Here is a 24,053-nt window from a genome sequence, read left to right as displayed (position 1 = left end):
GGAACACTCCACTACACAAGAGACAAGAAGCCCCAGTGGGCAGGGGCCCTGCTCATCTCTCCTTGTAACAGGGGTATACAACCTGCAACCAGGTTGTGACCAGGCTAACTCCACTCAAGCTCCTTGGCTTAATCCTGCTGCACCATCATCAGGCAGCAGAGCAGGGTATCGCAGTGGTTGAGAGCAAGGACTCCGGCGTTTAGATCCTGGCTCAACCCCTTACTAGCTAGGTGACCTTCAGCAAGTAACTTAACTGTTCTGAATCCAAAAATAAGGAAAATACCCAGTTCCCCCTCGCTGTCGTGAAAAGCACAAGAGAAACTGCAGGCAAGTCATTTTCACCGTGGCTGGCACACATTGAGTGCCAATACATCGAGGCGTGTTAGTATGACAAGACTTGACCCCACCTGCAGCCTGCCGCAAAACAGTCACCTCGTCCTTTCTCCGCTGTTCAAACTTGCCTTTGTCTTTTGCAGAATGCAATATACAAAGACAGCTCAGGCAGACAAAGAAGAATTACGTAAAAAGGGAGGGGGGAAGTATGGACAGAACAAGTTAACTGTTAACTTCCTTCTGGTGGCCGGCCAATCTAGCCAACTACCTGCATCACCACCCTTCCTGGAAGAGGTGCCTCCGCCCCGCCCCCCCCCCCCACAACCCCCACTGGTCTTTCCAGGTTAGTCTTCCCTCCCCAGGCCATTCAGCCTCCAGAGGTAACTGAACTTCAACCACATTCATTGAGTTGAATTAGAACAGGGAACCCAAGCCACTCCTGTTGTATATTCTGAACTGGACACTGAAGGCTGCTGGTGTTTCTTAGCAGATCTCTGTGGAGGGGAGCCAGACCGAGTAGATAAAAAACAGGATGCCCCATTAACTTTGAATTTCAGATAAATAACGATTAACTTTTTAATATCGGTATGCCCCATGCAATATGTGGGGCATACTAATACTAAAAAAGTATTTGTTGTTTAACTGAAATTCAAAGTTAATGGGGCATCCTATATCTTAGCTGGAAACTCTACCCAAGGGCACAGAGTAAAGATTAAAATCTTTTCTCTGCCCCACAACCTACCGGCCCTTCCTGAATTCTAATCAGGCAATCTGGAAGCATTCCTTCCTTTCGGCCTGTGTGCATAGCAAACGAGATAAGTGGGAGCTTTTTCTGAGCTGCCGAGTCCAGCGGCCTGTCTTGTCCAAGTGCCCAGCACAGAGCCAGGCACATAGTAGGCGCTCACATTCCTCATTCATTCCAGGCTGCTTGAACTCTAGTTGGGAGCGTGAATCTGATGGGCTAGGCTGACCATGACTCTGCCGCAGGCTAAGAGCATCAGGCTAAGAGCATCAGGCTAAGAGCATCATGAGAAGGTCAAACCACCGGCTTCCGGACGTTGTTTTGAAGATCAAATGAGAAAATGGCCCGGGATATGTCTCGTAAAACCTTGGGCAGCACGTAGGTATCGCCATGACCTCTGAGTGGCCCCTTTTACCACAGGGCCCCCCTCAGCCCTGGGTCTTGCCTGGGGATAGGAACTTCACGGGGACCCAGAGCACATGGCAGGTGGAAGCCAGCGCCCTGGACACTGTAATAATGACCAACAACGGCCCATTACTTTATAATTTGCCAGCACGGTCACATACATCCTCCAGAGGCCTCAGCACAGCCCCAGGACGTGAAGGAGGCGTCCTGGACCCTTTGCCCCAAGGGTGGGCAGGGCTGCTGGCCCCTGAGGTGGGGGGTCTGGTCCAAGGAACTGGGTGTGAGGTCCCCACCCACGAGGCGGCGGGGACAGGGCCTACCTTCTGGGCCTGTTGGATCATCTGCCTGATCACCTGCTTCAGGTGGGGCGCCTTCTCCTCCTTGGGGGGGTGGGTGAAGAGGGTGACCTGGCTCACGCCGCGGTAAAAGCCGCTGTTGGTCCAGCCCAGGTCCAGCGGGGGCACCTCGGTGTCGGAGCGGTCGGGCCAGTAGGCCAGGGACTCCCGGGGGTCGGCGGAGGCCGGCGCCGGCGGGGCCTTGGCCTTGGCCTTGCTCTTGCCCCGGGAGCTGGTGCTGGCGGCGGGGGCGGGGTCCTCGTAGGGGCTCCAGGCGGCGCGGAGGGCCTGGCGCTCCTGGCTGGACAGGAAGTCCCGCAGCCGCTCCCGCTGGACCCGCTCCCGGTAGGCCCGCTCGCCGCCGCCCAGCAGCGCCTCCAGCGCCGCCCGCCGCCGCTCGCAGTAGTAGAAGGCGGCATGCGCCTCGGTCACCCGCTCGTTCACGTGGGCCTCGTCCAGGCAGCTCAGCTGGGACTCGGCCATGGTGCCGGCCGCCCGCCCGGCCCGCCAGCGGCCCCGGTCCCGCCGCCGCACCTGGAGCCGCCGAGGGGCGGGGCGCCCACCTGGCCGCGAGGCCGGCCAATCGGCGCGGGCCGGGGCGCGGGCGCGGCCGTCGGGCGGGGCGGGGCGGCCTCGCCCTCCGCCTCTGCAGGCGCGAGCGGCACCGACGACCTGCGTGTGGGGTCGGGGGTAGGTGGGGGTTCCCGGGGGACTCGCGGGAGCTCCCACGTGCGGCGTCGGGCCCGCTCCCACCTCCCCGGCCAGACGCTTCGTGGGAGGAAGGGGGGGAGCTCACCCTCCTGCGGAGCCAGAGGCGTCGCAGGTGCGCGGTCCTGCCCCCCAGCCCCCCAGCCCCCCAGCCCCCCGCGGGGAGGCGCGAGCACGTGCTGGGCCGGGGCGCTTCTGGGGCTGCGGGTCTGACCTCTCCCGGTTGGAGAGCCTGGGGCCCCGAAGCTAGACCGGATGGTGAGGGGCGGGCGAGTGTGCACAAGGAAAATGATAATAGAACCCCCAGCTCCAGGCCCACGCGCCCCATTTCTGAGGTCAGAGGCCTCCCTCCAGAAGCTGTCAATTCAACACCTTCACCACGATAAAAATTTCTTTAAAAAAACCCCAACAAACCCACCCAAAATGCAGCAAGGATGTTCTAGTAAGTAAGCAGCAGTGATGGAATTTCACCCCATTTTAATTTGAAGTGGAGTGTGTGTGTGTGTGTGTGTGTGTGTGTTTGGGCAAGACAGGCTGCCAGAGGCCTGATTACCATATTAGTGATTCAGAGTAGATGTTTGAGCTCAAGGAAGAAAGCCGCACATGAGGAGACACCACACACACACACACACACACACACACACACACACACACACACCACCACCCCCAGCAGCAGCTCTGCTGTTTTCCACTGGATTCAATAGAATCCGCTTAGTCATTAACATATTATTTTGTTCAAGCACTACTGTACATTTGATTCTCTACATTCAAAATATTTTCAGATCATAGCAACCAAGGGTTCACATTTCTCTCATTTTATAGCACAGCCTCCCAGAGCTGCAAGGAGCTTTAGAAACTAGTCCAACCCCTCATTTACAGATGAGGAAATTGAGGCTTAGAAACATGTGGTTTGCCCAAGTTCCCCGTAAAGAGAAACAGCCCTTGGGGTTCTATGTCTCAGGGCTCTTTGCCCTACATTAAAAGCACTTTGTCTTTTTTATTTCCCTTGTGAAATGACAGGATTTGGAACCCGCTTTTAACTCAGTGAATCTGAAGAGGTTTCCTCCTATTCCTTAGATGGTCTGAAAATAAAGTGAGGATTAGATTTTCAAATATAAGCAAATTTTGTTACAATAGTCAGTCTGCCTGGCTGGTGTAGCTCAGTGGTTGAGTGTCGACCCATGAACCAAGAGGTCACCGGTTCAATTCCTGGTCAGGGCACATACCAGGGTTACGGGCTCAGTCCCCAGTGGGGGGCATGCAGGAGGCAGCCGATCGATAATGTTTCTCTCATATGGATGTTTCTATCTCTCTATCCCTCTCTCTCTAAAAATCAATAAAAACACATATTTTTAAAAGTTTTTTTTTTAAAGTCGGTTCTGCCATCCCATGTCAGCCCAAAGATCAGAGTGGTGAGTAACGAGGTGCTTGTCACCGTACCTGTGTCCTTTTCTACTCTTGGGGATTGGAAAGCCTTCCTCCTGCTAACACTCCACTTGTAAGTATAGACAGGTTTTCATCTTTAGACTGGGGAGCATTTAGTTTGTTTCCTAATGACTTGGAAGCAAGCATTTACTCAAGGCCTACTATGTGCCTGGCTCAGCACAGACTTCTTTAGTAAAGAATGCCATGGGGATGTAAAGTACAGCATAGAGAATATAGTCAATAATCTATATATATAAAAGCCTAAGTGACTGTTATGACCCGTCGACCCAACGACCGCTCGACTGGTCACTATGATGTGCAGTGACCACCAGGGGACAAACGCTCAACACAGGAGCTGCCCCCTGTTGTCAGTGCACTCCCACAGCCAACCTCTCGCAGCTGGCCAATCTCCCAGGGTCCTCCCCCTCGGCCGGCCGGCCCTGATCGACCCCGATTGGGACTGGGCGAGAGATGGCCCCAATTGGCCCTGATCGCTGGCCAGGCTGAGGGACCCCAGCCATGCATGATTTCATGCACTGGGCCTCTAGTACTGTAATAACTAGGGATGGTGTCAGATACGGGTACGAGACCTATCAGAGTGATCACTTTGGAAGATATCTAAATGTCTCATAACTATGTTGTACACCTGAAATGAATATAATATTGTATGTCAACTGTAATTGAAAAACAAATTTTAAAAAAAGAGAGAATGAATTGGGGCCAAGAGACAGGTTGGTGTGGGAGGCTGTGGGGACTTTGAGGGGAGGAGTAATTAAGCTATCCAATGGCATGTGGGTAAGAATGGCTTCACCCAGCAGGAAGGGATTTTGAGTGGAGCCTAAAAGGATAAGAATTCAAGGGGGAGAGAGAGGGAGAACATTCGAGGCAGAGGGAGTTGAGATTGGGTGTGTCAGAGCATCTGGCTGGTATCAGGCACATGTGGGTTCAGTTCAAGATACAGCCATGGGCCTCATAGCGACATTTTGGTCAACGATGGATGTCAGTAGTCCCATAAGATTATAATGAGCTGAAAAATTCCTATAGCCTGGTGTCGTAGCCATGGTGAGGTCGTGGTGCAGCGGGTTACTCATGTGTTTGTGGTGATGCTGGTGTAAACCCACCTACTGCGCTGCCAGTGGTATAAAAGCACAGCAATACAGTTACATACAGTACATAATACTTGATCATGATAATAAATGACTATGTTACTGGTTTAGGTATTTACTGTACTTTTTATTGTTATTTTAGAGTGTACTCTTTCTACTTATAAAACAAAACCCAAAACAAAGTTTGCTGTAAAATAGTATGCCGTGTTCTTCCAGCCGCAGCCTCGTACAGCTTGTGTTTACCTGTCTCTTGACTATACCATTTTCTCTTGTGTTTGATTAAACCTCATTTTTTTTTGTACAGTCACATGCTGTACAGCAGGGGCCTGCGGGCCACATGCAAATACAAATATTGTATTTGTTCTCGTTTTGTTTTTTTTACTTCAAAATAAGATATGTGCAGTGTGCATAGGAATTTGTTCATAGTTCTTTTTTAAACTATAGTCGGGCCCTCCAACGGTCTGAGGGACAGTGAGCTGGCCCCCTGTTTAAAAAGTTTGAGGACCCTGGTGTACAGGCTTGTGGCCTAGGAGCAACAGGCTACCCATACAGCCGAGGTGTGTGGTAGGCTGCCCATCTAGGCTCGTGCAAATGCTCTATGATGTTTGCACAATGACGAAATCACCCAAGGACGCAGTTCTCAGAATGCATCCCCGTTGTCTAGCGGCGCACGGCTGTACTTAACCCTCAGAGCCTTAGTGTCCCCATCTGTAAAAAGGGATAATAATTCTGACCTCCTATGAGCTCTCAGATTGATGTAGGGATTAAATGAGATCATGTATTTGATTTAAGTAGTTCTATCCGACTGGGAGAAAGTGGTTTACAAACGTGACTTTAAAACTTTACTGTGCTTAGCAGCCACCTGGGGAATCTTGCTAAAATTCAGATTCTGGTTCAGTAGGTGTGAGGTGGGGCCCGAGGTTCTCCATTTCTAGCAAGCTCCCGGTAGGGCTGTCAGTGCTGGCTCATAGATCACACTGTTCATGGCAAGGGTTTCAGAGGCCCGTGACTAGGAGCATGAACTTTCATGTCAGAGAGTCCCGGAATGGAGTCCCACTTTCCTGGGATAAGCTGTGTGTCCCTGGGGAAGACACTTCCCCTTTCTGAGCCTTAGTCACATCATTGGTGAAATATGGGCAATAATAAATCCAACCTTACAGGGCGTGTGAGAAAGGAAACAAGTTAACGGATATACATTAGTTAGAGGAGGGCCTGGAAGCCAGTGAAGGGTAGTTGGTGTTAAAGTATGGGTAAGAGGGACCGGAAGAAAGGGACATCGGGGCCAAATTGTGGGGGCCTTGACTTTAGATCTTATTCTGTAGCTAGAGGGGAGCCACTGAAGGTTATTAAGAGAGTGATATGGTCATTAAAAAATAGCAGCAGTTACTGTGTGCCAGGCACTGTGCTAAATACTTTAAGTATCCTCCAAGTGAATTCATAAAACCCTATTGGAAAAATTATCATCATCCCCATTTTACAGGTGAGAAAACTGAAGCACAGAGAGGCTCAGGAGCTCACTCTAGGTTGCCCAGCTAGTAAAGAAGTGCCAGGATTAAAACCTGGACCACCTGACTCCAAACCCTGACCTCCTACCACTTTGTTTTGCTGCCTGTGTTGAGAGCGCTGGAAACGGACATTAGTAAAAGACAGCACTCCCCTTATTTAATAACTTGTTCATTCAACAAACATCTCCTGAATGCTTAGCCTTATACTACGGGTTTCAAACCATTCATTCATTCATTCATTCATTCATTCATTCATTCATTCACCATATCCTCATGGAGCCTTCCTGAGCACAAGGGCATGCTCTGGGCGCTGGGGATGCAGCTCTGATCAAGACCACGTCCAGGCCCCTGTGGAATGATGAAGACGCGGCTTTGCTCTGAAGGAGCACAGATGTTATACGGCACAAAGTGGAGTAGAACAGAAGGCGAGAATCTGAGTAGAATACTTTAGTGACAGTTCACATCGGACAAAATCTTTCTTAGATTTAACTGATTGAAACACACTGTGGACTTTTTGTAACGTTTCCCTTTACATACCAATGACGTATTTATTCCATCAACATGTTTGAGCAGTTAATGTGTGCTAGACAACACGCACGTCTCTGAGAACAGGGAAGAAAGAGGAATCAGACATGACAGCCAGCTGCTGTGGCGGCTCCTTTGTTTAGCGGGGAGTCAGACACCCTGTCCTTACAAGGCTGGCTGATGAGTGGCACAGTGGCCTTCGCAGAGCGGTTTCAGGCCATGGAGGTATTTTCATGTACAGTAATCTAATCTGACTGCCCCGATCTGGTAAAGTAGACTGTGAAAGTGATTTCTGTCTGGTGGTACAGATGATTACACTGAGGCTCCGGGAGGCCTGTTCAAGGTTATCCGCTGCAAGTGGAAATGCCGGGACATGTGCAGGCAGCCCGAGCCCCGGGCCTGCCACCCTGCCACCCAGCTGAGCGCTCCGTGCACCATTACTGAGACTCTACAAGAGCCTTATCAGCCAGGAAACCGTTCCTTTCAGCCACAGGTCCTGTGGTGCCTGGGGACATTCCACGAATGGTGACATCCCAGGAGGCCTCTGGCTCGCCAGGGGTTCCTCCTGCCTTAGGTGTGGAGTTCCCCTGAGCGCGGTGGCGCCCCTCACTGTGGCATTTCCAACTCCGGAGGCCGCCTGGGGCAGGGGACGGGCCTTCCTGAGAAATCGCGCCTCCTCCTTCCTTGGCACAGGAACTGGGCCTCTCCCTCCTGCTCGGGACCTTGGCTCTTGTTCACCTTCCTCACCCATGGCACCTGCTGGCTGCGTGTGCAGTGAGGATATGACACCTTGTGGCTCACAGTAATTGTAGCTGTGCTCGTCCCCAGGCCATCCTGGGTAATGCAGCCCCAATAGCCCACCTCTCCGTATACGCTTAGATACGTTTCCAGGGCTGACTTTCCCCTCTGTGGCAGCTTGTGTCATGAGCCCTATTATAAAACGTTGTGGGCTCTCTCACGCCTCTGTGAAATTCGTGCTCGTCGCTGCTATTCCCAGAGAGGATGTGAGAATGAGGGCAGGGGGCTACAGCGGGCACCGCGAGGAGGAGGCGTGGAGGTTCTAGGACCCAACTAGTTGAGCAGCTTTCACTTTTTAAAAAAAATATATATATTTTATTGATTTTTTACAGAGAGGAAGGGAGAGGGATAGAGAGTTAGAAACATCGATCAGCTGCCTCCTGCACACCTCCCACTGGGGATGTGCCTGCAACCAAGGTACATGCCCTTGATCGGAATCAAACCTGGGACCTTCCAGTCCGCAGGCCGATGCTCTATCCACTGAGCCACACCGGTCAGGGCGAGCAGCTTTCACTTCTGACCTGCTCCACTGGCCTGAGAAATGAACCCACTGAGCTTCTCCCCTGCTGGACAGACTCCCTGAGGCCTTCACCGCCTCATCCAGGAGGGCTTTATCGAGCTCCTGTTATGTGCTCGGCACATTCCTGCCCTCCCAGACCTTCCAGACTTGGGGACTTTGTCCTATCTGCAACTTTGGAAACATATGGGCTCCTCTCCCCAACTACTTTGCGACTGCCCCCGCTTCCTGGACACCCCACTTCCTGGACACCCCGCTTCCTGGGTTTTTCTGCCCCTCCCTGACACTCATTCTTAGTCCGCTTCAGTCATCCCTTAAATGTCGGTGTGGTTCCTCAGGGCAGCGGCCCGGGGAATTCCTGGAGCGGCGCACCCTGGCAGCTGAGCAGGTGGCTGGAGCAGCCTTTACCTGTAGGGCTCAGAGCTGCTGATGGAAAGTCTCCTTCTCCCACCCTCTGGCAGTGCCGGGGAACTGGGGTGTGTCTAGAATATTCGAGGACACATTTTTAAAACAGCTCTGACCTCAAACAAGGGGCCGGAGCTGGAATTACCTACCTACTTGGTGTCTGCTCATTCCTGTCTTTGGGGACTGAAACCTAAATGTCTAGGGCCAGGCCTGGGAAGCACATGTCAGGAGAGGGACGGTTAGACCCAAGGAAGACTGGGAAGGACATGGCATTGTCCCTGCCCTCGCAGGCTGGTGAGGATGTGGACAGAGGCCCATAGAAAGGCAGGGGCATCGCAGAGTAGCCCAGAGGTCCTGCCGCCATCTCCCCTCCCCCACCTTCGGGAGGCAGCTGGAACCCAAGCCACAGACAGACGGCAGGGGAAAGGTTTCCAGTAGAGAAAGCGCCGGGTCTGGGTGGGCTGGTGTGTCAGGGCGGAGAGCCCAGAGGCAGGCAGATGGGCCGAGGAAGGGATGGTGGCTCCAGCTGCTGCCGACCCCTCGGCATGGCCTGCACTTCTCCCTGCAAGAACCAGTCCTTTGGACTCTTATTCTATGCGTTTGTTTCTATTGTATTTGTTCATTTATTTTTTAGATTCCACAAATAAGTGAAATGTTCAAGCACTTGCCTTTCTCTGACTTATTTCACCTAGTACATTATCCTCTAGGTCTGCTCATGTCGCAAATAGCAAGATTTCAATTTTTTAATGGCTGAATACTATTCCATTATATATACATACCACTTCTTCTTTATCCATTCATTTATCAATGGACACCTAAGCTACTTCCCAATCTTGGCTCTTGTCAAGAATGCCGCAACTGATGGTTGCCAGGCAGGAGGGGGGCTGGGAGAGTGGGTGAAAAAGATCAAAGGGATTAAGAGGTACAAACTGCCAGTTATGAAAACAGTCACGGGGATGTCAAGTACAGCATCAGGAATATAGTCAATAATGTTGTGATAACTATGAAGGGTGCCAGATGGGCATCAGAATCATCAGCAGAGCGCTTTGTAAGGTTTGTACATGTCTAGCCACCATGTTGTACACCTGAAACTAACATATTGTATGTCAACGGTACTTGAGAAATACATTTAAAAAAAAGAATCATTTCTTTATTTGGCCAACACCCTCAGCAGCCTGTTCCCTGCTGGCCACCCCTACAGGCAGCCATCACCTGGACGGGGTGGGCGAGGCCCAGGGAGGGGCCTCTCCCGAAGTCGATTTACTCCAGCAGCAAGTTACCAGTTTGACCGATGCACAGAGTCTTTCCTTGAGCAGGACTGAACACGGGACAGGCGAGTTACAAAGCGGGGAGGCCTTTGTGGGAACGTGTCCCTGGGGATGGGGGGTCAGGTAAAGAAGGCTGCCTCTGCCATCTGGAAGGCACAGAGGGGCTGCCCACCGTTTGCTGGGCCCTTACCGTGCAGTTCTATAATGTGCTTCCTTCTCATGACAACTCTGTGCTACTGGCTCTGGGTCTCTAGATGACCTCCGAGAGGTCAAGTGACTTGTCCAGGCTCACATCGTCAGTGGCAGAGTCTGGACGGGGGCCCAGGTCTGTCTGACTCAAAGCTGGTGCCTTCTCCACTGGGGTGCATGGGACTCAAATGTTTGTTCAGTTTATGCTGGCTGCACGCATCAGCGATTTAGAGCAAGGAGAGAGCCAGCCTCTCCTTTATTTTACTGGTAAGGAAACTCAGGCCCCGAGGGATGAAGAGACGTCCCTGAGGCCCAGTGACCCAGAGGGAGTGAGGGCAGAATCCAGGCTGCGGAAGTCCTGGCCACACTCCCATTCCCCTGCATGCCCCATCTCATCTGGACTTGCCATGGTAACCAACCCTCCTTCAGCGTGGGAAGCAAAGGCTGACTAGCGGTTACCTAGCAACTCCCCATAACCAGGTCAGACGGAGCAGGGGGAGGGAGGCGCCCCCCGCTGCGCACCCTGGGGAGTTCCGACCTGTTGAGATGGAATTGCCCACATCAGAATGTGCTCACAAATGACCCTGGGTAGAGCCATACCTGGAAGAACCTGCGCTGCCGAGGCTCAGTGAGTTGCTGGGATTTATGACACGGATCAGGCTGGCTGGGGCCTCTGTCCCCACGGCAGACACAGGGCCTCATTATGTACGGTCTGCCCTCTGTGAATAGCATGGAACCTGACCCCACTGACGTGCTGGCTTCACCTGCATGTGGAAATCCATAGAGGAGGGTGGATGGAAGGGTGAGTGTGTGTGAGACACAGACGCTGTGTGTGCAGTGTGTGTGTGTGTGTCTGTCTACACAGGCATTTTGACCTAGAGGGGAAAAGCTGGGGAGCCGTGCTCCCTCACACTGCCATCTTGTTCCTTAACTATCTAGAGAAATGTTATGGAATGGTCTGGTCATGTAAGATACGAATTTTTTACTATTCCCTGTAGATTGGGTCTTGACAGCCACTGTCCACCTCATTCATTAAACAAATATTTATTGAGCCTCTGTATGCCATGCACAGTGTTAGATGCTGGGCAGACAACAGTTTACAAAACAGAGATGACTCCTGCCCCCAGGGAGCTTACAGTCTAATAGTCACACAAGCCAGTCTAGTGCCGTCATCTAGTGCTACTCAGGCAAAGCACCAGCAACCGCGAGGCGGTCTAATGCAGGGGGACGTTCCCCGCCCACCGGCCCTCTAAGGCCCTAAAAATCATTTGGTCTGGCCCTGCCATGGCATTAGGGGTGAGTTAATTAAATGTTTGACCAAATATAGCAGGCTAATTTTTAAGTTGATAATTTTGTATGGCCGCGAAAAATGTTGTATATATCCAAATGGTCCTTGGCAGAAAAAAGGTTCCCCACCCCTGGTAGTGGGAAGAATGGTTTTAGATTAGGGGCCAGAAAATAACAATTTGCGAAAGTGACACTTAAACCAAGACCTGAAGATGCATAGCAATTAGCCAGGCGAAGAACAGGGGATGCATTCCAGGTAAAGGGAACAGTGGGTGCAAAGGACGTGGGGACAACTCCTTGGCCATCTGGAGGCTGAGTGAAGGCCAGTGGGGCAGGAGCATGAAGGCAAGGAGGCGAGAGGCACCGATGGGGACTGGGGAGGGAGGCAGGGGCCAGGCCTCACAGGGCCACACTAGGACTCTGCATTTTAACCCAAGTGCGAGGGGCAAGGGAGTGATGCAATCAGATTCCTGGTTTACAGACTGCTCTGTGTGGAGGAGGGCGTAGGAGAGGGCAGCAGGGAGAAAGGTGAGGTTGGTCCTGTTGCCTAAGGGAGAGATGTTGCTGGCATGGCTGTGGTCATGGAGAGAAGTGAAGGAACCTGGGCAGTATTTAAAAAAAGAACTGACACGATGTTTTTCGCGTGCCCTTGCCTTGCTAGAGCTAGGCCGAACTGTCGACTTCAGACAGACAAATGGCAGATGTTCTGGCCGGGCCCATCTGCCTCCCATGCGGCCTGGTTTGCTTTGGGCTGGCTCAGATCTAAGGCTGTCACACGGGCCACTCCCTGCCTCCCAGCGGGCCCACACCTGATGGTGGGAATCCATTTTGTTTAAAGATTTCCTGAGAAGGCTTTCACAACGTGTTCGGTAACCTCTGCTCATGTTTAAAATAATTACTATTCGGAAATCCCAGTTTGTACTTCACCTGAATGCCCCTCCCCCTAAAATTTTCTGACTCTTGATGGAGATAAAGATGCTATAATAATAATACATCACCTGGGCAGCCAAATATGACGTCATAATGACAGTTCTGAATCATGTCTCTCTGTCCCACAGCCCAAGCGACTTACTTGTTAGCAACAGAAAGATGCCCCAATGTCCCTGGAAAAGGGATCCAAGCAGCTGTTTAGCTCACTGCCAAGTCCCCTGCCCTTGTGCGCAAAGTGTGGTCCGTGGCCCAGCAACGGAACTTCTGAGACTGGTCGAAAGGCAGGATTGAGTCAGGACCTGCATTTTAACACACTCCCCAGGCAACTCACAGGCACATTTATTTGGAGAAGCACCAGCCTTAGGTCACCCCCAGGCCGTCTAAACGTGGGTGGGCAGGGGCGGGGGCCAGGCGTTTAAACGCAGCGAGCCTCGGCACGCGGGACACGGAACGCCGTTGGTGAAACCCAACTGGTCCGACAGGAACTGGGTTTTCGCTGGAAGTTCCCTGCTCCCAAGTCCCACAGGGCATTGCAGCCGGACTCAGAGACAGTGTGCCGTTTCCTGGTTCTGCGGCCCCGAGAGACACTGGTGGACGAGCCCTGGGGCCGAGATGCTATCGGGTGGACGCACTCCCACGCGCTCCCCCAGCCGGCATCAGGGCCCAGGAGGGTCAGCCTCCCTCCCCCGGCGTGGATGCTGTGGGCCTTGTCCCCTTAGCTTGGTCCCTAAGGCCCTTGTTCTCTGGGTGGCCAGGGTGGCACCTTCCTTCTGAACTGAGCCATGTAGTGAACAGGCTATTTTGGCACCTCAGTTAAAATTACTCCCACAGTGGCCTCTGGTGGAAGAGAAGGTCCGGTCCCAGGGGTTCTGACAGCTCTGCCCACACTGTGCGGTCAGCCTCTGCGGGCTAAGGACTCCTGTGTGTGTGTGTGTGTGTGTGTATGTGTCTCTCTCTCTCTCTCTCTCTCTCACTAGGCACAGCCCCGCAAAACAAGGGCCCTTGTCTTATTATCGCTTTCTTGAAAAGTGTTTCAAGGCACGAAATCTAGGCCAGAACCAAATCCTCTCACTCTGTCCTCACTGGGGCTGACCCTCACATAATCAGACAGACAGATCCCGTTTGTGGGCTGTTTAAAGCATATGGGTTGTAAATACTGTACAGACATTAATTCTGGCTTTTATTTTCCATAACGTGTTCACATTGCCTCGCACCAAAAAGCTGATTGAGTCCCCTTTGCCTCTGCTCTGTCTTCATTCCTGTGGTGCCTTTGCCCCTACCTGCTGGCGTTCATCTCTCTGCTCCAATTCCTCCTCCCACCTGCCTCCGCCCTCCTCCCGAGCCGAGCCTGCTGACTCCAGCGTCTTCCTGGCCTGTCCCACTTAACCTCTTGCTCCCTCCCCTCCCTCTGCGCCTCTCACACGGCTCCTTCACCTTGTGAAACGTCTTCGCTACTTTTTCCTTCCTGTGCTTTCATTTTCAGAGGCTACAAGACGCCCCTCACGCACACTCGCCTCCCCCTGCTTCTCTCTGGCGACTTTCTCTCCCCTCCCGCGACCCCCAACGGAGTCCCTTCTTGTCCTGTTTTTCTCTAAAGGTGTCATGGCGAATTAGAGACTCCTAGAATTCAGGGCTAAAGGGACATAGCCCGCATTACACTGACAGTTACTTCTGAGTCACAAACTCTTTCTTCTGCTTATATCACCTTCAATGATGGTTGTCTCTGTCCCTCCTTAGAGCAGCAAGGACGAAGGAAGAAGAAACAGACCCCCACTCACCCCGCATGCCCCTCACTAACACACTCAACCCAACCCTTTCTTCACACTCACAACCTTCTAGGTGCCCTGATGCAGAGCTGTGCTCCCAGCTACCCTAGGACACTGAGCGCCCTTCCCCAGGGCCCCTGTTCCTCAGCCTGGCTGGTCTGTTTCATGCCCAGGGGTGGGTCCTGGGAGACACAGTCGACTTTGAGGTGCTGAGGAGACACGGTGGGGGGTTCCTTTCCCCAGGTGCGGCTCTTGGTGGAGGGAAGGTGCCAGCCCAGGTCCAATGGTCAGGGGAACAGGAAGCTCATCTGAAAGCCAGGCCCCACGCAGGGTCATGTTCAACCAACCAATTAGCCAATCACTAGTCAGTGCTCTTGTGGCGTGGGCTTCTGTCTGTGCCGCTGGGCAAGGCATCTTCAAAACGCAGAAAACAAGAGAGAAAACAGAGCCCCAAAGAGACACCCTGTAGCCACAGAACAATGACTCTCCCACCCGGCATGCTCGGCCAGGGCTCCTCCGAGCACTTTACAGAAGCTAGGGTGCTGCTTTCTTGGAAGCCGGGGACACAGAGCTCACACCCAGGTTCGCCCCTGGGAGACCTGTGCAAGTCCCTTCACTTCCCCGTGCATGGCCCTCACGGTGTCCCCGTGTCTCCACGCCAGCCACAGGACGTGGAGAAGCCACTGAAGGAGAGGAAGGTGCCGGCCTTGCCCAGGCCTCACACCCAGCTGCTCTATCTCAGACTTGAGCGGCTGCACCCTAATTCTCAACCCAGCACGTCCTCCCTGGGAGAGCAGGAGGGAGGCCGCCCTGCAAACCCTCGGGGTGAGTCGGGCATGCAGGTGAGCCAGAACATGCCCCGCCGAGTCCTGCCCCACCTGCGGTTCTGCGTCCAGCTCCGGGTGTGGATCTCTGCTCAGCTCCTTGAAATTCCCAAGATCAGGGGGAAGTGGTGCCATCTTTAGGAGAGGAAGGATTTCCGTTTCCCTGCCCCCTCCTCCCCAAGCGCCCCCGCCTCCGGCACACGCCTTGCGGGGGGCAGAAAAACAAGTATGAATATAAGCTTCCACCTGAGTTCCTTTCATATCAACTAATTAACCAACTAAATTGCCAATAAATTACTATTACAAATGTGTGTGCCCATAGGCATATATGTGTGTGCACGCGCGCACGCGTGTATGCAGTGCCAGCCTTTCCTCCTTGCTTCCTCTTGCAGGCAGCTCAGACACAAGCCTCTGACCCCGGAGAAGGGCTTCACCGGATCATGGGCGCCACGTAGTTGGCAGGGAAGAGGCCCAGCTTGTTGTGCAGGCGGCCCGTCCACCAGGACGGGTTGGAGCTGTCCAGGACCTCGACCACCTCTCCGGAGCGGAATCCCAGCTCGTCATCCTCCAGGGCCTCGAAGTCGTACAGCGCCTGGGCCCACCGCACTCGCTGTTGGGGGAAATCACGGGGCGGGGGGAAGGGTGCTGAGTTGGGGCGGCCTCTGAGCCACTGTCACACAGACGGGAATCTGCTGGCTTTGACACCCAGGCAAAGTCCTTGGTGAGCAGCCTGCCCTGAAGGCTGACGTTGCCTCTCTGGAGACAGTTCACCGCCGCTGCGACGGAAAGCAGATGCGGGCTGCAAGGCCCTGAGCTCCAAGTCACCACAGTCATCATCGAGGCTCAGGACTTGGGCTGACAGAGTCTCCAAGGCCCCAAGAGAATCCTTGAGGACGACCCCCTACGTCAACAGGTGCTCTTTCTACTTTGTTCACATGACAAATAGAACGGCAGTGCCCAAATGGGCATCTCCCTCCACCAGAACCAGAGCCAAGAAATGGGAGTAGGACGGGGCAAGGCTGACGGCCAGCCCCACGGGAACACTCCCCCTATGGCCACTATTTGGGTTCCCACTACCTCTATTTGAGCTCAGTGCAGTTTGGCATCTTTCCTGGAGAACCAACCGTTTCTCTAATTGCCTACCTTACCTCCTCCATTGGGCCCAGAGGGAAAGTTCACGTACCCCGGCCACCTGGAGTTGCACTGGGTCTGTGTGTCTCCGGTGCATGAGGGTGGTGTTCATTTCGCTGCCCATGCCCATGCCCATGCCACAGTGGCCGTCGTTTATGTCAAGGCTGCCTCCACGGCGCTCCTAGAAACAGATGCAAGAGAGGAGCTGTCATCATGCCTCCAGAGCGTCCCTCACTGTCTCCCCAGTGCCTTGCTCGGAGAAACACGGCCAGGGTTCCAGTAATACTTGCTGGTGATGGCAATAAACCCTATAGATGATGGTGAGAGGGGGAGGGATGACAAAGGTACCTAAGATTATGAAGACAAAGATGATGGCAGGCCCCATTTATTCAATCAAGAAATGCTTATCAGGCCCCTGCCATGTACTTCATACTGTTCTAAGCAATGGGGATATGTAGCTGGAAAGAGAAGGTCCCTTGTCTTCACGAGGCGTCAGTTCCGAGGAGAAATCATGCACATGTAAGTGATAAGTGAGCAGGGAGATGAATGTCTAAGTCTGCCTGGGTAATCAGGGAGGGCTTCATAGAGGAAGTGATGCTTGAATTCCAACTTAAAGGGGAGCGCCAGGAAAGAGCATTTGAGGCAGAGGGGACAGCATATAAAAAGCCTCAAAGGCATGAAAGAAGATACAATGGGCCATTCCGGTAACTAAAGGTAGTGGAGCACTGCTGAAATGTGTGTTTGTGTGGGGAGCAGAGGGAGGTAGCAGGAGAGAGGCTGGGGGAACAGATATGCGCAGCTCACAAAGGACTCTGTGCCCGGCTAAGGAATTTAGGAACGATGTTATCTGGCAGTATTGTCCATCTCGGTAAGCCGCCTCAAATCCCATCTGGATAAGGCGGGGAGAAGTAAATAAATAAGTAAGTAAGTAAGGCTCCACGGCAGGTGTTAATCCGTCTTTCTTGTAGATCGCCACAGCCAGGTGGGTAAGGGACGTGAACAGATTTGAAATTGTGCTGATAGAAAAATGAAGCAATTGTTCCCTGAGTCCTTGGGGTAAGAAAGGGTGTGAGTGTGAGTGTGTGAGTGTGTGTGTGAGTGTGTGTGTGTGTGAGTGTGTGTGTGTGAGTGTGTGTGTGTGTGTGTGTGTGTGTGTGTGTGTGTTCAGGCAGGGAGCAGTTTGATTCACACAGGCTTCTTTGCCAAAGCAGTTTCCATATCATATTTCTACCACTTGGGGCCCCAGCATCATCATCATCCCCTCCCCCTCCTCCTCCCTCTCCCCCCCCCTCTCCCCCCCCCCCTTCTTCTTTTTTTAAAAAAATATGTTTTTATTGATTTCAGAAAGGAAGGGAGAGGAAGAGAGAGATAGAAACATCAATGATGAGAAAGAATCATTGATCAGCTGCCTCCTGCATGCCCCCCACTGGGGATCGAGCCCACAACCCGGGCATGTGCCCTTGACCGGAACTGAATCTGGGACCTTTCAGTCCACAGACCGATGCTCTATCCACTGAGCCAAACTGGCTCGGGCCCCAGCATCTTCTTTATGAACTTCGTGAGACCTGCTGCCAGGCCAGCAGACCCGGACCCCAGCAGAACCACGGCGTTTACTTGCTATGGCTGTTTCCAGCCTCACGGGAGGCTCTCACCCAGTAAGTGGCAGTGGGAACAAGGCGACCTGAGCCTCGGTGTGGGGGTGGGGGAGAGAAGGGCCTGCCCCCACCTCACTGTGCCCGCTCCATCCCTTCCAGATACCTGGTGAAAGTGGTGATGCTGCAGGTGCCGCTGCTGCGCCGGCGGTGGGGCCGGGGGATACTGCGATGGAGGGGGCGGTGGGTGATCCGACAGCTTCCGGTTCATCGCAGGCCGGGTTTCTTCTCCCACAGCCCCACTGATATGTGGGCCTCCCTGGGGCCATCGGTCCAGGCTGTTGCCCCGGCGACCCTGGGAGAGAACAGAGATGATCCATCCTCCTCCCATGTCTCCTGGCTCTACCCCCCACTTCAGGCAGCTGTTCCCAGACTTTGCTCATGACAGCTCTGAGAAACTGCTGACAGGTTGGGGGGCATCTTAGCACCCATGGTTCAGACCTTCAGATTCTCCTTTTTTGGGGATGTCAGTTCTCTGGGTCACAGACTGACACTTTCCATATGGTCTCCATTTAGTCCATTCCTAGTGGGCTTGTTTTTTCTGTGTAATCAAGCTTAGATACTCTCTTTTTTATTCTGACACAAGGCCACCCCTCCTTATCGCATGTTGCCACAATGCTGGACATGCTACCCTCCAGATAAGCTCTGCTATTGACTTTGCATGATTCTGAACTGTCTTTTATAGCCTGGTGATGAGACACAAACACAACCCTCTTGCAGCACCATGGAAACCAGGGCTGCACTGGGCATGCTGGGAGGAGCAAGGCCTTCTTCTTAAGGGTCTCCACCTCAGGAAGCAGAGGGTTATTTTTATGTAACAAGTGTAGAGGGGTTTAGTGTATGCCAGGCAGTGTTCTAAGCACTTTGCAGATACGAACGCATTTAGTCCAGTTTAGGGCAGTTTCATGTGGCCTATTTCTGCGTGCACATCCTAGTAAATTAATACGCCTGTCCGTTTCCTGGTTACAATAATACACAAGGTCTTGGCTGACCTTTGTTTTTCTTTCTGAGCTTCTGTGTGCACTTGGTGGGAACACCCTTTTCTCCTTTGATTGTAACGTCTCAGGCTGAAAAGCAGCCAATTACTTGAAAAAGATGGTTTCCTTTGTTTCCCCATAGCATGTGTTGCTTTGAAAGTCTCAATGCCATTTCAAAGAACCCATCCCTGGGATTTCAGCTACTCTAGTCACCACTTCTTCCGGTAGCTCTCTCTTATGTTTTTTCCTTTGAAAGCATTTTATAAATCGTGTGTGTGCCTGTGAATTTACTCGTGGAAGACAAGTTAGTATTTTCATTGCATCTAGACCAGAATCTGTGGCAAGTGCTCTAACTATATTTTCTCAATTAATCCTCATAACAGCCCATTCTATACTCAGGTTTCTTTTTTGTTTTTTAAATGTGTGTGTGTTTTTTAATCCTCATCCGAGGATATATTTTTATTGATTTTAGAGAGAGGAAGAGGGGTAATGAGAGAGACAGACGTTGATGTGAGAGAGAAACATTAATCACTTGTCTCCCGTATGTGCTCCCAACTGGGGATCAAACCTGCAACCTGGGTATGTACCTTGACTAGGAATAGCACCCACAATCTTTTGGAGCACGGGATAACACTCCAACCAAGTGAGCCACTGGCCAGGGCAGAAATTTCTTAACTTGGCGAGGTCATAGGATAGCTAGTGATGAAATCTGGATTTAAAGCTGGGTCTGTCTGATGCATTTTCTGTGAAAACAATACTCTATTCCAAATTTTCCAAGAGCAAGAATTCCAGGACTATGCTAAGTACTATGAATCCTGTACTATGCTAAGTCTTCTACCCCAATGCCTCCTCTCCACGCCACATCCTGTCACAAAGCTCTGGCTCTGGGCCGAAACTGATGTAGTAATGTCGGTAACGAAATGACGGCATCCAGTAAGAGCTCACCGCACCGAGTGCGCGGTGTGGTTAGGAACGATGTACGGGGAGGGGACGCATTATCTTCTCACCTTCACAACCATCCTAGGAGGTGGATATCACTGACATCCCCATTTCTTGGATGAGGAAACTGAGGATCGGAGACCTTTCCAAAGTCACCTAGCTAGGGGTTTAAACTGAGATCTGACTTCGCAGTTATTCTACCTTTCAGAATCCTCAGAGGACCTGCCCACAAATACATCGTCTTGGTGGTTCATGTAAGACTCCAGCTGCCTAAAATATCTAGATGGGCTGGGCCAGTGTGGCTCATTGATTGAGAGTCGACCCATGAACCAGGAAGTCACGATTCAATTTCCAGTCAAGGCACATGTCCGGTTGCAGGCTCAATTCCCAGTCGGGGACTTGTAGGAGGCAGCCAATCAATGATTCTCTTTCACACTGATGTTTCCATCCCTCTCTCCCTCTCCCGTCCTTTCTCTGAAATCAATAAAAAAAATGTTAAAACACTTTTTTTTTTCAATCCCGAGATGGGCTGACCTGGTCCTCTCGGGTCCTATCCCTCAGGAAGATCTGCTTCTGTTTGGAGATGGACGTTGTCCTGTAGTAGTCCACCAGCTTGTTGAGGGATGGGAACTTCTCTGTCCATAGGAAGTAGTTACCCTTGCTGTCTCTCATGACCTTGAAGTGCTGAACATCATCCTCGTGCCTAGAGATCAAGGCAAATCCAAACTGTGTTACATGGTGACCGTGTCCCCGCCTTCGGGGTTGATGGCACCTGGGGATGCCAAGCGAGTTCTGTTAGGGCAGGACATGGAGATATGGGAGCTTGCTCATCACTAGGCAGGTGGGTTGGGCCAGTCAAGCCCTAGGAGGAAAGGGCTATTCAGGACACAGGCTGCACTAGAGCAGAAGGTAACGTGTCTTCTGACACTGGAGTCGACCTTTGACAAGAAAAAATGTGTCGAGTGCTTTAAAGACTATGAGGTCAAGGACCTTTTGACTATGTTTATCTGAAATATGGCCACCCCTGAGAAATGTACTACGCTAAGGACTCTGCCAAGACTCGGAAGGGAGGGGTTCTCAAGCCCTTGCTACCTTTCCGTTATCAGAAATACCTTGAACCCGCTCCTTCAAGCCCACAGACTCGCTCTGGACAGTCAGACACTACCTTGAGAAATGTGTCATGCTTGGTCTCTACATTGGTCTCTTGGTCTTGCTTTAGTTTTGCATAAATAAGGTTGCAAAGCATTTTGAGCTTTTGGGGAAAGAAGTATTACATAGCATTGTAGAGTTTTCATGGGAACAGGCTTCAGAGATTGTTGATCCTTATGTCTCCTGTCACAGCTGAGGATGCTGAGGCTCCGAGAGATGGAGGGCCTTGGTCAAGGTCCCCGCGAATGAGTGGCAGAGCTGAGGCAAGAACCCCGGGTCTCTGACTCCTGCCTGCCACACCACGTGCACATGCTAACTCCTCTAGATGGGCATCTTTTAACACCAGCTGGGCTCACAGGGCAGGGGCACATTTGTAGCGGGGTGGAGAGACTGGATTTTATTCATCACAAAAGGGAGGACTGGACCTTTACTAATAGCTCCAAGTCGTTCTATTTAGGATATCAAGTTTATGTGTGAAATGGACACACATTTATATCTAAAAGTTAACTGATGTTAATAGTGCCAATCGCCTGATCCAGCAGAAAAATCAAGAATTTAGAGTGTCGGAGAGTAAAGCTACGTCTGAAGGACAGTGGCGCTTTCTTAGGGATGGAGTTAGTGGTCTGTGCTCAGAGGGGACAGGAATTCCGATCACCAGTATCATTTACGTGCTGCGCTCTGCTCAGGGGCAGGGAACCCATGCGGTGACCTCTGCTTTGGCTGCTCTGGGGGGGCAGCCAGCACTGTGCAATCATGGCCTGGCCGTTCACAGAAGTTTCCTTCCCCGTAATACCACATGGCTCAGCTCACAGTCATTACCCCTCACATTGGGGGAAGAGGAGGGAATATCCTTGCGGTATATTATCCCTCCGCGGCCTCTGGCCAAAGACCACAGAGTGAGAAACATTAACCCTTTCACTCTCATGAGCCGGGAGGGGGGATGCCAGGATTTTGGTGGAGAGAGCGTGTTCTGGGAGGGGCAGAGAAAAGGCTAAAGTCTAGTGTTTCAGCTGCTTATCAAATGCTAAGTGACAGAACTATAATTAGCTCTTAATTATCTGTGCCCATGACAGAAAGCAAATGTGTAAATAAATAAATAAAAATGACTTCGCTCTGGAATGCATTACCCTACTTTTCTGCAGAAGATGAGATCATGATTATGGTAATAATCACTGTTACAAAAGCTGCATTGCCTCAATAGCAGGGGAAGGCTCTGGCGGAAGGCAAGGCTGACTGCTTTATAGAATCTACTTCAATCAAGGAAATGTACTAGGAAGTCATAGCTCCGGGCTGAAGAGGCCAGAGCCAACTTCATGCCAACCACAGGCACCAGGAGGTGCCCTTCAGTCTGACAACTCACTTGGTCCATTCCATAATCAAGGCCCTTAAGAAATAGGTTAGGCTTGTAAGGTTTACTGACAGAGCAAAATTTCATTAAAAGATGTAACAAGTTTAGAATTGTGAGACATCAGTATTGGCCTGACCTAGAATATACCGCTGTCCAAGCTGTGAAAAAGAGAGGAAAGTTAAGAGTTTAAGCGAGACTGCAAGGGCAACGTGCACAAGCCCAAGCTATTTTTGAGCACTCGAGAGGCACATGCACATACAAATCATTGACCCATTATTTGTCAGCCCCTCCTCCCTAGTCCTTAAAATATCCATTCTTTCTAAATAGTACAGTGACCTCAGTTTATTAGCCGAGATTGGATTTATGTACCTAAAGCACTCAGGCCGCAGGCCTTTCAAAATATACTGAATAATCCAGATCAGCATTTCCTGTCGACTAACTCGGCAGCAGGCTTCACGGTGCAGGCTGTCACCCTCCGTGCTGCCATCAGCATGAATTATGCACTTTCACATGTGGTCACCAAGTCTGAAACGTGACTGCAACCCCAGACATGCTGACCACACGCCGTGTGTTCAGACGTGGGGCTTCCGAGTGTGGCGCTGCGTCACGCTTGTGCCTGGACTGAGTCACTTCCTCTGGGTGCTGAGCATTAGGGAGTTTGCTGTTCGTCTCCCCACCCCCGCCCGCCTCGGCTCTGCCCTGCTGCCTCTGTTTTGTGCGGCCACCCCCCACTCCATATGTACCCACAGCGGTGACTAGGGGTTTTCATTTCTCTCTGACCCTGCCTCAGACTTCCATCTGTAGTAAAAGGTTACAATTTAGATCTCAAGATGGATGTGGACAATTCTCCCCACTTCTCTCCACAAATACTCATCATGCACCACTGGGCACAAGGCACTGTTAAAGGCACAGAGATGAGGTGGATAAAAATCCCATCCTTCTGGAAGCACCTGCGCTAGAGGGGGAGGCAGAGAAATGTGCGCATGCTTTTGGCCACAGACCAATGTGCCTAGGAGTTACATGCATGTGCCATGGGAAGCAAGTGGACAGCATGACAGTTGATAAGATGCCTGGGCCCCTTGGCCACCATGCTCCTGAGCAATAGGTCACATGCAAGAGGTCACTTCCTGGCTTAGAGGTCCGGGTCAGGGCGGTGTCGGGGATGGCAGTACCTGACGGATATGGAGAAGTCCCCTGGGGAGCTCTGGCTGGCCCGGATGATGAAGAAACCAACCTCCTTGGCCATGAGTAAGTTCTCTGCCTGGTGTCGCGAGAGGCCTTCGTGAAACCATCTGCCGGGTGAGAAAACCACAGGATTTTGGTGAGATGCCAGAGAGATAGGAGGGGGAAGTAGAAGGAGGGAGGCTGGGGACAGCAGCGGAGGAAGGAGAAAGTGGGGCCAGGCGCCCTGGAAGCCCAACAAACGTGCAGGCGTGTTCAGGCACAGGAGTGAGTGTGCCCGCGACGCCCCCTCTGTTCCCTCCAGGAGAAGCCCCTCCAGCTTGGAAAACCTGCATCATGGAAAGGTGCGGCTGCACCGAGGTGGGGCCTTGTGGGGAGTGGCTCGCTGGGGAGCAGCCTCCGCTGGCAGCTGCGGAGGGAAGTTGCGAGGGAAGAACTGCAGGGACATCCCTGTGCCAGGCGGACAGGGACCCCTGCAAGCACTGGAGGCGGCCACCCGGCGGAGCTGGGGAGGGCCTGGGCCTGGGCTCCCAGGCTGAGACCTCGGGGCCTGGAAGAAGAGTCGCAGCCCTGGCCCAGCTCTCGCTCAGTGCTCGGCCAAGGCTGC

The 24,053-nt window shown here is 52.2% G+C and overlaps 2 protein-coding genes across 5 annotated transcripts in view; both read right to left on the bottom strand.

Moving 5' to 3' along the window:
- FAM83F (family with sequence similarity 83 member F) overlaps positions 1–2,373 on the bottom strand; it is a 32,399-nt gene extending 30,026 nt beyond the window's left edge. The window contains exon 1 of the mRNA XM_036299590.1: positions 1,801–2,373. Within this exon, the coding sequence (XP_036155483.1) occupies positions 1,801–2,298 (498 nt within the window). The 5' untranslated portion in view covers positions 2,299–2,373. The remainder of the gene's footprint in view (positions 1–1,800) is intronic.
- A 5,959-nt stretch (positions 2,374–8,332) lies between these two features.
- The window catches only part of GRAP2 (GRB2 related adaptor protein 2), a 71,960-nt gene continuing 56,239 nt past the window's right edge, over positions 8,333–24,053 (bottom strand). For 2 of the 4 annotated variants that reach the window (XM_036300578.1, XM_036300579.1), the window contains 5 exons: positions 23,437–23,556; positions 20,302–20,470; positions 17,958–18,146; positions 16,252–16,380; positions 15,499–15,678 (listed from right to left, as the gene is read on the bottom strand). In XM_036300578.1, coding sequence (XP_036156471.1) covers positions 15,499–15,678; positions 16,252–16,380; positions 17,958–18,146; positions 20,302–20,470; positions 23,437–23,556 — 787 coding nt within the window. Of the gene's footprint in view, positions 15,679–16,251; positions 16,381–17,957; positions 18,147–20,301; positions 20,471–23,436; positions 23,557–24,053 lie in introns of those variants that run through there. The other 2 variants (XM_036300577.1, XM_036300580.1) reach the window with 2 other exon arrangements.

This window comes from Myotis myotis, unplaced genomic scaffold (assembly GCF_014108235.1).
Source record: "Myotis myotis isolate mMyoMyo1 unplaced genomic scaffold, mMyoMyo1.p scaffold_m19_p_3, whole genome shotgun sequence".
In the NCBI taxonomy this organism is placed as follows: domain Eukaryota; kingdom Metazoa; phylum Chordata; class Mammalia; order Chiroptera; family Vespertilionidae; genus Myotis; species Myotis myotis.
This window is presented reverse-complemented; position numbering and strand designations above follow the sequence as displayed.